General features: G+C 38.5%; 2 protein-coding genes across 5 annotated transcripts in view; one reads left to right on the top strand and one right to left on the bottom strand.

Moving 5' to 3' along the window:
* SYN2 (synapsin II) overlaps positions 1-13,863 on the bottom strand; it is a 195,429-nt gene that overhangs the window by 19,004 nt on the left and 162,562 nt on the right. The window contains exon 10 of the mRNA XM_054216069.1: positions 5,638-5,787. Coding sequence (XP_054072044.1) covers positions 5,638-5,787 — 150 coding nt within the window. The remainder of the gene's footprint in view (positions 1-5,637; positions 5,788-13,863) is intronic.
* TIMP4 (TIMP metallopeptidase inhibitor 4) overlaps positions 1-13,863 on the top strand; it is a 123,148-nt gene that overhangs the window by 48,948 nt on the left and 60,337 nt on the right. For 2 of the 4 annotated variants that reach the window (XM_054216075.1, XM_054216076.1), the window contains one exon: positions 7,241-7,314. Coding sequence is in view for 1 of the 4 variants with exons in the window: in XM_054216074.1 (XP_054072049.1) it covers positions 11,090-11,099 (10 nt within the window). In the remaining 3 variants the exon portion in view is untranslated. Of the gene's footprint in view, positions 1-7,240; positions 7,315-10,732; positions 11,100-13,863 lie in introns of those variants that run through there. The other 2 variants (XM_054216077.1, XM_054216074.1) reach the window with 2 other exon arrangements.

The raw sequence follows: 13,863 nt of genomic DNA, 5'->3' as shown, positions 1-13,863 counted from the left end.
GGTTTGCTTTTCTCCCTAGAGATAATACTTTTTGTTATTTACACTGTTCACATTTGGTTCAATTTTCTCTCTGAACATAGAAAAATAAAACTGGAGAAAACTGCTTGGCTCTAGTCAAATCATATAAGGGGTCAGGGAATGAAGAATGAATAAAATAAAGAGTAAAATAGGAAAAATGGAAATAAATTGAAGCAGATCTCTGAACAGCTGAAGGTAACTGAGTAAGGGCTCGTTGACCCAGTCTCTACTGAACTTAATGTAATTCTACTGAGCTTCCCTGTGGGTGAAGAGTGAAGAAGGTATTGAATCGTTTTAGAAAACTGTGTTAAGAAATGAAACACTTCAGGGTCTGCTATTCTAGTCTCAAAATAATTAAAGTGCCATCTTTTTTACTTCTGCATCATTTATTGATTTATTACTGGTGTACTACTCATTTCTTTGAAATTGAACTGAACCAGGACACAGCTGGGAACGCTGTGCTCTTTCTGATGTTATGTCGTTATGGACATTGTGTCTCTGGTGCACAAATTTCTTCCTTCCATTAAGGATAATAAGTTCTTTTGTGGATAATGCAACATGGTCTTAACAGGCCTGGACTGAAGTATCATTTTCCTAATACGATTTTCCTTAGCTTCCAACTGCTAACGTGACCATAATAACTTGCATTTTATGGTAATACTCATGCACAATGTAATATTCTACACTGATTTTAGTTCATCAAAATTCATATCATGACTTAATATGCAGCTTTGAAGAGATGTTTTATTACTATTGTTTTATATACAAATGCTGCTGCAGAAACAAGCATAAAATAGTCTGTACTGAGCAACCACCTGCAGAATTTTGCAAATCCGGACAGCCGAAGTTTCAGCAGTGATCCTCCCTAGCAACAGATGGAGACAGAGAGAAGTGATTCCACCAGCTAGAGCACTTCACCAGACAGGTTACCCTACTGGTTTGGGTTTTAGGAGAGATTTGAAAAGGGCTTCTCGAAAGATCTGTCAAAAGCATTCAAAGAAGTTACAAAAGGTGGAAATCTGGATTTCCATCATTTTATTGCCTGCAAGTGGAGTAGGTTGGCCTCATGGAAAACGTCTATTAAAATCAAATTCCTAGATAAAGTTCTATTATGTATTTTCATCATGGTTGTGACTAAAACAAACTGTCATGTTTTCAAATTAAATAGAAACAACTTAATTTTTGGAAAGAGTTTTTTGACCATATGTAGGTATATCAGAGAGAACTTCTCTGAGTCCAGGGACTCTTGCTTTTCTTTGTAGTGGGAAGACTTGTAAAGTAGCTGATCAGAGCAAAACCGGCAAGCTTTGAATCCTGTGATCAGGATACTTTGTGTCCCCATATGGCTTGATCACGCTGTCACAGGTATGCAGTGAACTGCAGCCTGGGACCACAAGAGAAAAGCGTGAGACACCGTTTGGTGGCTGCAGCCAGAGTCAGGTGGCTTGAGGTGCAACACGCAAACCGGAGCTTTTCTCCTTCACAAATTCTCTGCCGTTCTGTGTACCATTAGAACTTGCTATACGGCCTGTGCAACTGTTTATAGATACATAAATAAATAAAACACAAAAAATATATTTAAACATTCTCAATATATCTGAAAGGTGTCCCTGCTCAGGGCGGGGGGGTTGGAACTAGATGATCTTTAAGGTCCCTTCCAACCCAAACCATTCTATGTTCCAACCATAACGAGTCTACAATTCTCTGATTCTCTGGTATCTCAGATTATAGATTTAATGCGTTTAAGTATCACAGGATCTGCGCCTCTGAGGTTTCAACACAAGCAAGACAGTTGTTTGAGGTCCCTGCCTTTGGAATTTGCTCCTTCTGGCACTCTGACAGAGAGCACTTTGTTGGCCTTTAGAGCATATTGCAAGGCCAATCATTTCCATCAAGATTTGGCTGCGTGGCTCTAAACAAAGACTTATTTTCCTAATCATTGATTTGTTTTCTGATGGATAGTTAATTGGAATAGTACTGACCACAGCGGGCGTTTATAAATTTAAGCATTCTTTTATGTACAAGGCACCCAATGCCACAGTAGTGGGTGGATTATAAATAATTTTTAAAACCCCACGCAAATAATAAAGGAATTCAAAACATGGCACCTCTATAGCTGTACTATTGACAGTAAACCGTTCATTTAAAAGCAGAAGTAGCAAAACACACAAATTACTCTTTGATATTTATATCACTTTGTTGTCTAAGACCACATATACATACGCACAGAGTTGATTTGGGATAAATTACTGGCTTTGCATTTTATGTGACCTGCAGAAATACGCAGTATCCCCCTGCCCCGCAAATAAATGGGTTGTATTTCTCAAGAATAGGAAATAATTTCTCAGATTAAAAAAGGAGAAGACTGTTCAAAGATGAAAGGGACGCTTTGTTTTAACAGACTGATTTTACTCTTAGGAAAACAACCTAGCTAAAAATTGACTACACATGAGGAGATAATCTGTTTTAAATACATCTGTTAGGATGTATTACATCTGTTAGGATCTGTTAGGATCTGTTTCATGATTTTCCCTTAAAGCTGGGAAGATTAATAGGTATTAGCAAATAGTATCTTCTGTAGAAATTCACATCCCTTTTGTCTGTCCTAAACTATAATATGATAAGGCAAAATTTAAGGAAGCAGAGTCTGCTTAACTGAGAGGAAAACTAACAAATATTCTGAAGAGGTATCTCCGGTTTTTGTCAACTGCAATGCATAATTTCAGGAAAAGGAAAAGACGACTGATGTTGAATAACATCCTGTTGCCATCAGCAAAGGCTGAATTCTTCAGTAACGTGAACTAAGTAGAAATCTAATAGAAGCTCAGCAGCTAGCCAGCAAATACTATCCTTGGATTCATCCAAAGCTTTTTTTGTTTAAGAGGAAAAAAACCTTTTCATGGAAATGATGAGCAACAGCAATGACTGAGGAATTTAGGAACTCTCTTAAAATGTTCCTTGTGTCCTGTTTTCATTCTGGACTTATGTAGGCAGTTTTTCTTTGGAAATGACTAAAAACTTTATTTACATACAACATACAGCCAGTTTCTTTGGATGACACCAGTAATCAGTAACGTTTCTCCTGTCTTCTTTAAAATTCAGGGAAGCATGCCTGCCCAAGTCCTTACATTTTTTTCCCCAAAATATGAAATACGAAATGCTCTAAATGACTGTGAATTTGTTAATGTTAAGTAATGTGTATTGCTGTTTTAGAATTGTGTTTAGGTTGACTTGTAAGCTCTGGGCAACTCTAAATTTGACACTCTGCTTCATTTTAATATATGGCTATTTCACCAGTCCTAAAAGAAACATAAGGCGTAAGGTGATTTCTTTTTTTCCCCTCATCTTTCTTTTTCAGTGCCCTTTACAATGGACTTGAGTCATGTTGGATGGAAACTTCTCCATTGTATGTGGTTCCGTGGTTGAAACAATTTTGTGCTTAGTTTCAAGTGGCTGTAATATAAATAGAAGCCACACCACTATTTTATGTGGGATGGTGTATTTTTATAACTTAAAGCATGATGATATATTTGAAGAACAAATTAGTCATTCTGCCTCAAGAACTAGTCTGTCTGAGGTATGCCACAAAATTGTTTTCAAATTGTTTACCTGGTGTGGAGCCTAGTGAGAGTAAAAATAGATTCTTGATTTAGGCTTGGTAATTCCTGTATTACAGTTTGGCTTATTCTGTTGCTTAACTGATGACCATGGAGCTGGGCTGGTACAGAGCAGCAGTACAGTCCCTAGCAGTTTATGTCAGAGCGTATTGTCATGGCCTGTTCCTTCAGTATATTAACAGAAGTACATGAAAGTTGTAGCTGATAACGTTGCTCTTGATCAGACCTGCTGCCTAGCTATGAAGACATAAAGGATGCTATTTAGCATTTACGTAGCAGTTTTCAAAGAATCGTAGAATTGTAGAATGGTTTGGGTTAGAACTGACCTTTGAAGGGTCAACTAGTCCGACCCCTCCTGCCATGGGCAGCGACACCTTCCATGAGACCAGGTTGCTCAAAGCCCTATCCAGCCTGATCCTGAACACTTCCAGTGACGGTGCATCCACAACTTCTCTGGACAACCTGTTCCAGTGTCTTACTACCCTCATCATAAGGATTTTCTTCCTTATATCCAATCTAAATCTTTCAGTCTAAAAGCATTACCCCTTGTCCTGTCACTGCAGGCCTTGGTAAAAAGTCTTTCTCCATCTTTCTTATAAGCCCCCTTTAAGTATTGAAAGGCTTCTATAAGATCTCACTGGAGCCTTCTCTACTGAGAACAACCCCAACTCTCTCAGCCTTTCATAAGAAAGGGTTCCAAACCTTTGATCATTTCCATGGCCCTCCTCTCGACCTGCTCTAACAGCTTCATGTCTGTCTTGTACCGGGGACCCCAGAAATGGCTGCAGTACTCCAGGCGGGGTCTCACGAGAACAGAGCGAGGGGCAGAATCACCTCTCTCGTCTCTCGTACCTGCTGGCCATGATTCTTTTGATGCAGCCCACAACACTGTTGGCTTTCTGGGCTGCAAGCGCACATTGCTGGCTCATACCCAATTTTTCATCCACTGGTGTCCCCAAGTCCTCTCTGCAGGGCTGCTCTCCATCAATTCATTACCCAGTCTGCACTGATACTGGGGACTGCCGTGACCCAAGTGCAGGACCCTGCCATCCAGGTCCCTCTGGATGGCATCCCTTCCCTCTAGCTTACTGACTACACCACTCAGCTTGGTGTTATCCGCAAACTTGCTGAGGGTGCACTCACTGCCACTACGTGTGTTGTCAATGAAGATACTAAACAGCACTGGCCTCAGTCCCCTTTAGGGACACCACCTGTTACTGGTTCCCATTTGGACATTGAGCCGTTGCCTCTAACTCTGGACGCGGCCATCTGGCCAATTCCTTATCCATCTAATACTCCACCCATCAAATCTACATCTCTCCAATTCAGAGGCAAAACACTCTCAGAAGTTATTTAAAGGGTCAGGAAAATAAACTTCACATTTTGGAAGCATGGAAATGGAAGCACAAGATAATTTCCAAAGTCTGAAAGGTAGCAAGGCCAGGGGCAGAATTCTGCATCCCCACACTTTAACTATCAGGCCATGCAAGATAAAATAAGTGAAACGCATGCATTTGCAACCTTTGACACAAATTTTCTAGTATGCTAAACATATTTCAGGAGTTTCCTAGATTTGAAAGGTATTTTCATGAATGGCAGCACACAAAAAAAGATTATCATATAATTCATTTCTCACAAGAACAACAAGAACTATTGTCTCAGTATTCTTTCTAACATCCTCAGGACAAAGATTCTCTGTGACAGTGCTTCTTATTATTTCCATGATATTTTATACAGATGTAACTGAAAGGAAACAATACAATCCACTGAATCCACAGTTATAAGTTTACTGGTAGAATCACACCAACACTTGGACTACTCGATTATATGTGGAGATAATTTCATTTAAATAGGAAAAAAACTCTAAAACGTGTCGATCAGTTATTGAATTCTTGCAGTTCAGGGTATGTCTGTACAGTTTTCCCGACAAATTCTTTGAGGAAAATTTTGAGCTTAAAATTATAAAATAAGATTCTGTATTTTACAAACCAGAGTTCCCTACCTGAGGCTGCTGAGTGGCAGTGGGTCTCTGAGGAGATGGTACAGGAGTTTTGGACAACATTTGGTTCATTTTGCTTACGACTAGATCAGTTATATGTTGCCTGTCTTCAGTCTGATGCTCACCAATCAGAGGCATTGCACAATCCATCACCTGTAAAATAAAACAATACATCAACTATTGATGCAGCACCAAAGTCAACTTACTCTACATCTGTGTAGAATGTCAGGTTTACTTAATTGTTTTTAACAAAACTCAAACAAGATCTGTAGAAATGGTATATGTTACATCAGAAAAGAAAAGCCCGAGTGCAGGATGTGGGTCAGCAGAGCAAGAGAACAGCGATTTCACAGCGTCAGCCCTTTCCAGTCTTCAAGATATATGCAGGTTCACTACGATACTTGGGCACCAGCTCTCTGGGGAACATGACTCCCGTGGTAAGCACATAGCAGATAAGGGAAATGAAGTTTCATGGGCTACTCACTGGCCTGCCGAAAACCTAAAGAAATTGTCTGCACTTCTGCCTACGCTACATTTCTGGAGACTTTCTCATCTCATGGCTCATACCATGTTCATCAGCTCAATTAGAACATGGAAATGCAAACTAAAACTTCAGCTTCCTACCTGTTTGTTGGATTTCTGCTAGGATCCTTATTGATTAATGAAAAATTTTAAATAACACCTTGTTATTATTGATATGCTTTCTTGAAAAGTAGTGTGGCTGCAGTGCAGCTGACACACAAAAGAACTTCTACAAAGAAAGCAGGATATCAGAGAGACAAATAAAAATACGTGCATTTCCATTCTAAACGTGGCAGGTTAACAGTGTTCAGTGGTTATTTAACTCAACTATTCAGATGAATAAAACTAATACTGAATTCAGTCACTTCAGTGGGTTATAAGCATTTTTTATTTCTACAGAATATTTGTTATTTCTACAGAGTATCTACTTTTGGTGCATCTGTGTTTGTTGCAGAGGAAATAAAAGCTTAACGTAATAACCCCAACTATTATCCACAATGGCACTGGCCGTTCTTATTTCATCAATAAAAGGATTTAATTCACTTTTGAAAAACTACAATCCTTTTTCAATATGTATCAAGGCTATTCAGAAAAAGGTGAAGGCATGTCGCCAGCAGCCCTGCATTCTGGTGTTTCTCATAGGTATGGATCACAAGTGACTGAGGCCTACAATACAAACAATGGTATTGATAATTAATAGGCTGCCAGGGATAAAGCAGTTAGACTGCATTAGCAGTAATAGACCGTATGGATGTCATTGTATCTGACCCAGTTACATTCTTTGTACAAACTGAGTTGTGTCCGTCTAACTTGCAGCCCATGAAAAGCTGTCCAGCTGCCAAGTCTCACAAGATTTCTCATTAGCGTAGGCAAGTCATGCCCTAGACACAGTAATAAGCCGTGCTGGTAAGACAGAAGGTCGTGGTGGGTGAAGAAGGAAAGAAACTTTCCTTGCTAGTAAGGGATCCTCAGCGGTTTCGCACATCTACAGAGGGATGAGTGAGTTTTATGGAGGTGTTTTAGTACTTCCAGAAGTGCACCTTCCTGTATCTCTTTGGCTTCTGAGGTTTCTTCTCTATTGCAGGTAAATGGAACAAGACTGAAAAGGTTCAACAGAGTCAAGAGAGTGCTGGAGGGCTCTTGCTGCCACAGGAAAAGGTAAGTGCTAATGGCCAGAGAAACACCTTAAACTGCCCTCATTGTACCCAATCTCTACAAAAAGGACTAGAAAGAGAGCTCTGCTGTTGGGAGGCAGGGCTATTTTGGCTGGAGAGGTTAATTCCCATCTCTTCAGATGGGCATTCTGCTGTAGGTTGTTGCCTTGAGCTATTTTTTGTTAGTTACCCAGCTTGTGTAGTCAAAGGGAAGGTATTGAAATTTTGTGATAAGACCTGATTCTGCAAATATTTACAAGGTGGAAGAACTTTGTTATCTGTTGGGGTGACACAGGGATCAGACCGATGAGCATAAAACTAGAGTATCCGCATTGTATGGATCCCTCCTGAGGTAGAAGGGATATAGTGGGGAAAACAAAACTCTCTTCAATCCATCAACCTACACTGAACACTTTATCTCCTTTACAGACAAAGAGCACAGTTCTGCCTCCCTTCTTTACGATATTCAAGTGCTTCTAGGAATTAGACACACAAATTGGGTATTTAAAGAGACATTTGGGTTTAAAAGAACATGCATGTTCATTCTAACACTGGAATGTAATCCTTCATCTTGCACAGTAGTTGGGAATGAGCTGCACTGGAAATAATATTACCTAAACTTGAGGATTTTCAAAATATGGTAAGTGCTTATAGAAATTCTTATGGAGGCTGACAAAGACTGCATTGTTCTAATAATGAGATTAGTTTGAAGCCCAAAAGCATTTTCATTATTTTTTCTGTTTGTTCATTTACAGCAGACACTGGCATTGTGTATTTACAACCAAAATGTTGGCAACACTTTTTTCTGGGATTTTCAGATCTAGGATGTCTCCTCTAACTGTCCTCACAGCTAAAATGCTTTAAAATAACCTCAAAGTAAACAATGAAATAGTAATTGGAGTCTAGAGCAAATGTTTCCTAAGAAATGAATGAATCTTTTTCCGCTCTTGGGCCACATCAACAGTATTGCATGAGTGCTTAATAATTACACAGAAAGTTTCTATAAAACTTACCATATTTTTTTAATAAACATATTTTTAAGTGGAACATGACCAATATATTAATTCATTGAGAGAAAAGTATGGAACCAGTATGAGTTGATATTTCTGAATGGGTAAAATGTTGCAACTTGCTGGTTGTGTGGCCCTTGAAATTCAGAATTTTTGTGGATTTACTTTAGTATTAATTTCCGCTGAGTTATTGGTATTAAAATTGTTGCAACGTTTAAAGATCCACTTCATTTTATCATGAGCTTTTTCTTGGAAGAGTAATATGCATAATGCCTGGATGGAGGAGGCAACCGCACGTGCCAGATACTTTGGCAAGGACTTACAATAATGACAGAATGTTAGAAGGTCTTGATGTCAGTGTGAAAGATTGCAAAACACTGCAGTTCACTGCAAAACATCTGATTTTCAGAGAGGGAGCTATGTCTGTGGTCTAAAAATCTGCCCCTCTGGAAGGCAGGCATTAATGTAATGACAGTTATTTTTTAAAATATTGCCCCTCTTGCTGTCAGGTACATATTAACCTCCCTCTGGCCCAACAACAGAAGCAACTGTTTTAAGTTTCACAAATGTGCAAAGAAAACCTCACTTTGTTTACCATCCACTTACATTAAAAAAGTTATTTGGAATGACTGTGAAACAAAGTGCCCAAAATAAGAACCTGCCAAAGGATTAGACAGGATTAAGATCTGGAATACTGGGCTTTGTCTGAAATTCTATTTTTAAATACTTCTATAACTGCAAGTTTACATATAAACTTTCTTTAGGAGATAACTGCGATTTTTACAAGAACATGTGGGAAAAGTGTAGTTCTATGGCTAAGGATAAAAAAAGAAGCCTTGAGGTGTTGATCTAAACTTCGTGTCCACTTCAGTAGAGAAGATCTTACATTTTTTGAAGACAGTATTTTCAAGCATAGCTGCCATACTCACATATCGAGGCAGATTCAAGCACATATGACATTAAACACTATAGCCATTTGCCCTTGCCAACCTTTTGTTGCTTGGACAGGTTTTGATGTTGCTAAAACCCCTTTTGTTTGTTGCTGTACTTGAACAAATATTGTTGGCCAAGGATATGCTGAACCTAACACTGAAGAAGTACTGAGCCAGATGCCAAGTCTTGAATGATGACAAGCGATAATGTGTTTGTTCTGGTGCTTTCCTGAAGTACAAAGGTAGTAGCCAAAGTGGTAAAAAGAGAAAGTAAGGCATCAAATGATCAAGAAAACGACTGATCCCAAAGTGAAATGGCACTAAATAACTGAGTAAAAGATTTCCAAGGCTTAAAATCAGTTCAGTTGTTCAGTTTAATAACCAACCGGCCTTGAGAAGCAATGTGGGTGGGAAGAAGTCACGGGTGGCAGGAGGCTGGAGGGGCTCTTGCCACTGGCACTGCCGAGAGGGAATGGCGACAGTGTCCGGAGCACAGCGCTGACACCCAGCCTTGCACCTGGCTGCAAAGAGCTTCAGCTTCCCCTCTGTTACTGCTGCTGGGACTCTGAAGGAGAGAAGCTAACCACTAGGAGAGCACTTCTATTCTTGGCAAAGAAGCTAAAATCAAGGTGAATACTTTACAGGGTGGGTTTTGTTGTCTTTTTCTTTCTTTAAGGGAATGCAGAGAAATCAGAAATGTTTTATATAAATGTATCTTAAGAATTAAAAGTATTTTGGGTAACAATAACAGTTTTTAAAACCCGTGAATGACTAACAGGAATGTCATGCTGGCACTTCCCCCACTTTAGAGGACTTGACAAAGTTTAAACATACACAAAGCGTCCTGTTTATAAATAGTCTATTTACAGCCTGTACGAGTTTTAAAATATCATTTAAACACAGCCAGGGTGTTTTTTTCAGTACCTAGTTCAGCTATTTAAAATATTGGAGTTTTCCCACTTGGAGGATTTCATAGAAAAAAGACATCTGTAATTCATAAAGTTAAATATGCTACTTTTGCAGATGCCAGTAAAAACACGGCTCACTGTGAATTACGGTCACTGAATTCGTATCGCTTCTATGTTTAATTTACATGCATTTTGGTAACCAATTCTATGGGATGAATTTCTCTTATCACCCAGAAACCATATTCTGAAATGCACTTAAAACATCTTTGTATTAAACTATAAGAGACTGAGTGTATATATTAGCAGTAGTAACAGAAACTACTGTTTCTGCAGCAGCATGTTTAAGTCAACACAATACTGTGATAAAATGAAACACTGACCTTTCAGTGAATTACTCTGTGCTCTCCCCTGCTAGTGTGGATAAGGCAAATATTTGAAATTTGGGCTGCAAGACTGAGACCGGCAAGAAAGAGAAGAGAAATGCTGTTTAACTCTGATGAATATGAGAGGAAATGCGATGGGATTAATAAGGGAGCCAGTGCAATTATAAGGTATCAGTAATTGCACAGGGATCATCGTGTTTGGAGGAGAAACTACTCTGACTGCCACTCTCCAGACACAGTTCTCCATTACAGAGTATGTTTCCCACCAAAGGATGAAGGAAGATCTCTTGCTTAGAGCTTTATGAAAGACTCAGCCCAAACGGTGCTGGGAAAGACAGTTGGGGAGGTTAAAGGAAGGGCAAAGGTACAGGTAAAGAACTCTGTTGATACAGCGGCAGAAAAGGGTGTTTGTCAGGATGCTGAAATACAAGAGGAATATGACAGAACAGCTGGAGGGCTTGCAAGTCAGAAGTGCCCAAGGAGTCTGATAGAATAATGATACATGGATTTCATATGGAAAAATACCCGTGAATTACAGGAGAAGACATGATAATTGGTAAGTGCAGAGGGAGGAGGAATTAATTTCATTGCGCAAGTGCAGAGGGAGGAGGAATTAATTTCATTGCGCATCAGGGTAATTCTGAAGGTCCATGCTCGAGAGTGTGAGAACTGAGAAAAAACATTTACTTTGGCCTGTGAATAAGAGAAGCTGGTTTGTGCTGTCGCTGTTATGAATGTGTTATTCTTCTGTGTTGTTTTTGTGGGACCTGTATGTCTCCAATTGTGGTGAAAATTTTGACTGTAAAGGCAGAGGCTGATACAGATTTTAATGTCAGAGTTCTAAGTATGGGGAAAATAATTGATGTTAAGAAAAACTAATACTTTGAGGAGGTCACTTAAGATGGAACGGGCCGTAAGAAGAGATGGTGTCACTTCTGAGAAGTAAGGGAGTGACTGGATATGAAGTAATCACGGGGCTTTCCCTGAGGTCTCTATAGCAGATGCAGGAATAATTTGTAATTGGAAACGTAACCACACCTGAGAAATCGGTAGGGGATAGTACAGCAGAAAATCAGCGGTGACTGCTAGGAAATTTTTACAGTCCCTCCTGCAGTGGGTGAATAACAACGTTTGCAGAAAAAGTAAGAACAGCTGGGAAAGTGAATCAAGCATTCCTAGATGAAGGAGCCAGTGCCTACAGACAAATTTATATGGTCTGGTTTTGAGCTGGAATGAAAACAAACCAAGCAAATGATTTCTATGGCCAATCAAAATCAATGGATGAAGCTGAATTTGTGTGTTACAAACTCATGCAAGTGTAGGAGATTAAAAAAAAGTGTAAAAATATGTAGAAAATGCAGTTAATACACCTGCATTCAAGCACTTCGAAGAGAAAATGTGAAAGGGATTAGTTTAATCTATAAAATAACAATTATTTTGACACCACAGTGAATTTTACCTGTGTTCACCCCACTATTAATAAAGTATGGTTCATTATGAACAACAGAAAGCATTAAGATGGTCACATATAAGAAGTGCTATTGTTGCTACTTTAAAAAGTTACAGCTATTTTGACAATGAATAGAATAAATATAAATATTAAATGAAAATAATATTAGTGAATAATTATTCGTAGGATGGAACCCAAAATACTCATGTTATTCAAGCAGGTCAATAACTATTGCTCCATTCAAATGAAAACTAGTGTCCTAGCAAAACAAATTCACCCCCTTCATTAACTGTGTCACTAGATACACTTGATTTACGTTTCTGTCTAAAAGAACAGCTGATGTCATTATTTCTGGAATGGTGTCTGGAAAATTTCAGTGGATTAAGTCTGTTACTTCCAAAATATTAAAAAAAGTCCCAGAAGAGTTCATTGAATAAACTGAATTTTTTTCTATCACAGGAAGCCCACATATGAAGGAATACATTAATGAATTCATCACTAATTCATCAGAAATTTGGAAGAATATTAATTAAAAAGGCTATGTTTTCTAGAATTGTATCTTCTTAGCCATTTCTTATTAAGTAATATTAAGTCCTATTAGAAATAATTAAGTTATATTAAGTCCTATTAGGAAATGTAGGAATGCTCCTCGTTTTGGAAATGTGAGTTTTCACAGACAGATGTGGTCCTAATTATAACTTACTTATATCACCAAAAGAGTAATTTTAGACTCCTAAATGTTCAAAACTTCTTATAGTACCGGATCATAAATGATGAGAGACCTCTGACTTTATCAACTATTACAGCTGGATTTAGTTCCCTTAATAATCTGAATAAAGGATATTCTTTAATGGATGGAAACCCACTTAAGTATGTAAAAAAGTAATGGCCATTATTATTTGCCACTTCACATATTTATATGCCAAATCCCCCAATTTTGAGATAAAGTTACGTTTCTAGAGAGTTTTTAAAAATCTTCTTATTGTAGGAGATTTGTATCTACAATATTGGCAGACATGGTAAGAAAAAAACCTTCTCCCTCTCTTTTTTCTTTTCGGATAGGGTCTGAGCAACTTTGAAGTTAGCCGTGCGTCCAGCAGAAAGCTGGACTAGGCGACTCCAACCTAAATACGTCTATGACTTCTGACGCACCACTTACAATGACATTACCAAATATTTCTAACGGAATATATTTTCATGTCTTTGTTCAGTCTTTGGTGCTGAATTTTGGAAATGTATATGATTAAGACAGAAAAATAAATTAAGCTTAGCGTCGAGCAGTTGGGAGTACAGCATCAGAGGCTTGTGCTCATTAAACTTGTGCCATAGTGAGTGACATAGCTCTGTCGGAACTGTAAAGTGAATAGTACAGCTAGCATTTCCCAACTGTAAGTAAAACTGTGCACAAATACTGCATGAGGTACAGGTTTCTTCTGCCTTTGCCCCCTTCTGATCTATTTCTTCACGTACTTTAGCCAATATTATTCAGGACGTTGAATCTGGGAATACAGCAGTCTGTAAAAGACAGCATACTTGGTGCTGGTGCTGTATCACCACACCTTATACACTATATATATATATTCTGGAGTTGGTGCTATATTTGCTACTAGCGTGGTAGACTGCGGCACCTTCACAAATCGTATCTATTACACCAAGACTTAAAAAACCAAATCAAATTATGTTCCTTAATTTCTTATATTGGCTTACAGTGGCTGAAAATATTCTTTATGAAATTCATATGGTTTGCATCTTTCTAGGTTATAAACCACTTGGAAACTAATTTTAATATAGCTTAGGGTAAAAATAAGCAAGTAGAACTAAGACACCTGCAGCAGCCACGCACCCATTCAATTTTGAGCAAAATTTGGGA

This window comes from Rissa tridactyla, chromosome 10, assembly GCF_028500815.1.
Source record: "Rissa tridactyla isolate bRisTri1 chromosome 10, bRisTri1.patW.cur.20221130, whole genome shotgun sequence".
Taxonomy (NCBI): domain Eukaryota; kingdom Metazoa; phylum Chordata; class Aves; order Charadriiformes; family Laridae; genus Rissa; species Rissa tridactyla.
Note: the sequence above shows the minus strand (reverse complement) of the source record. Positions and strands in the feature narration are given on the sequence as shown.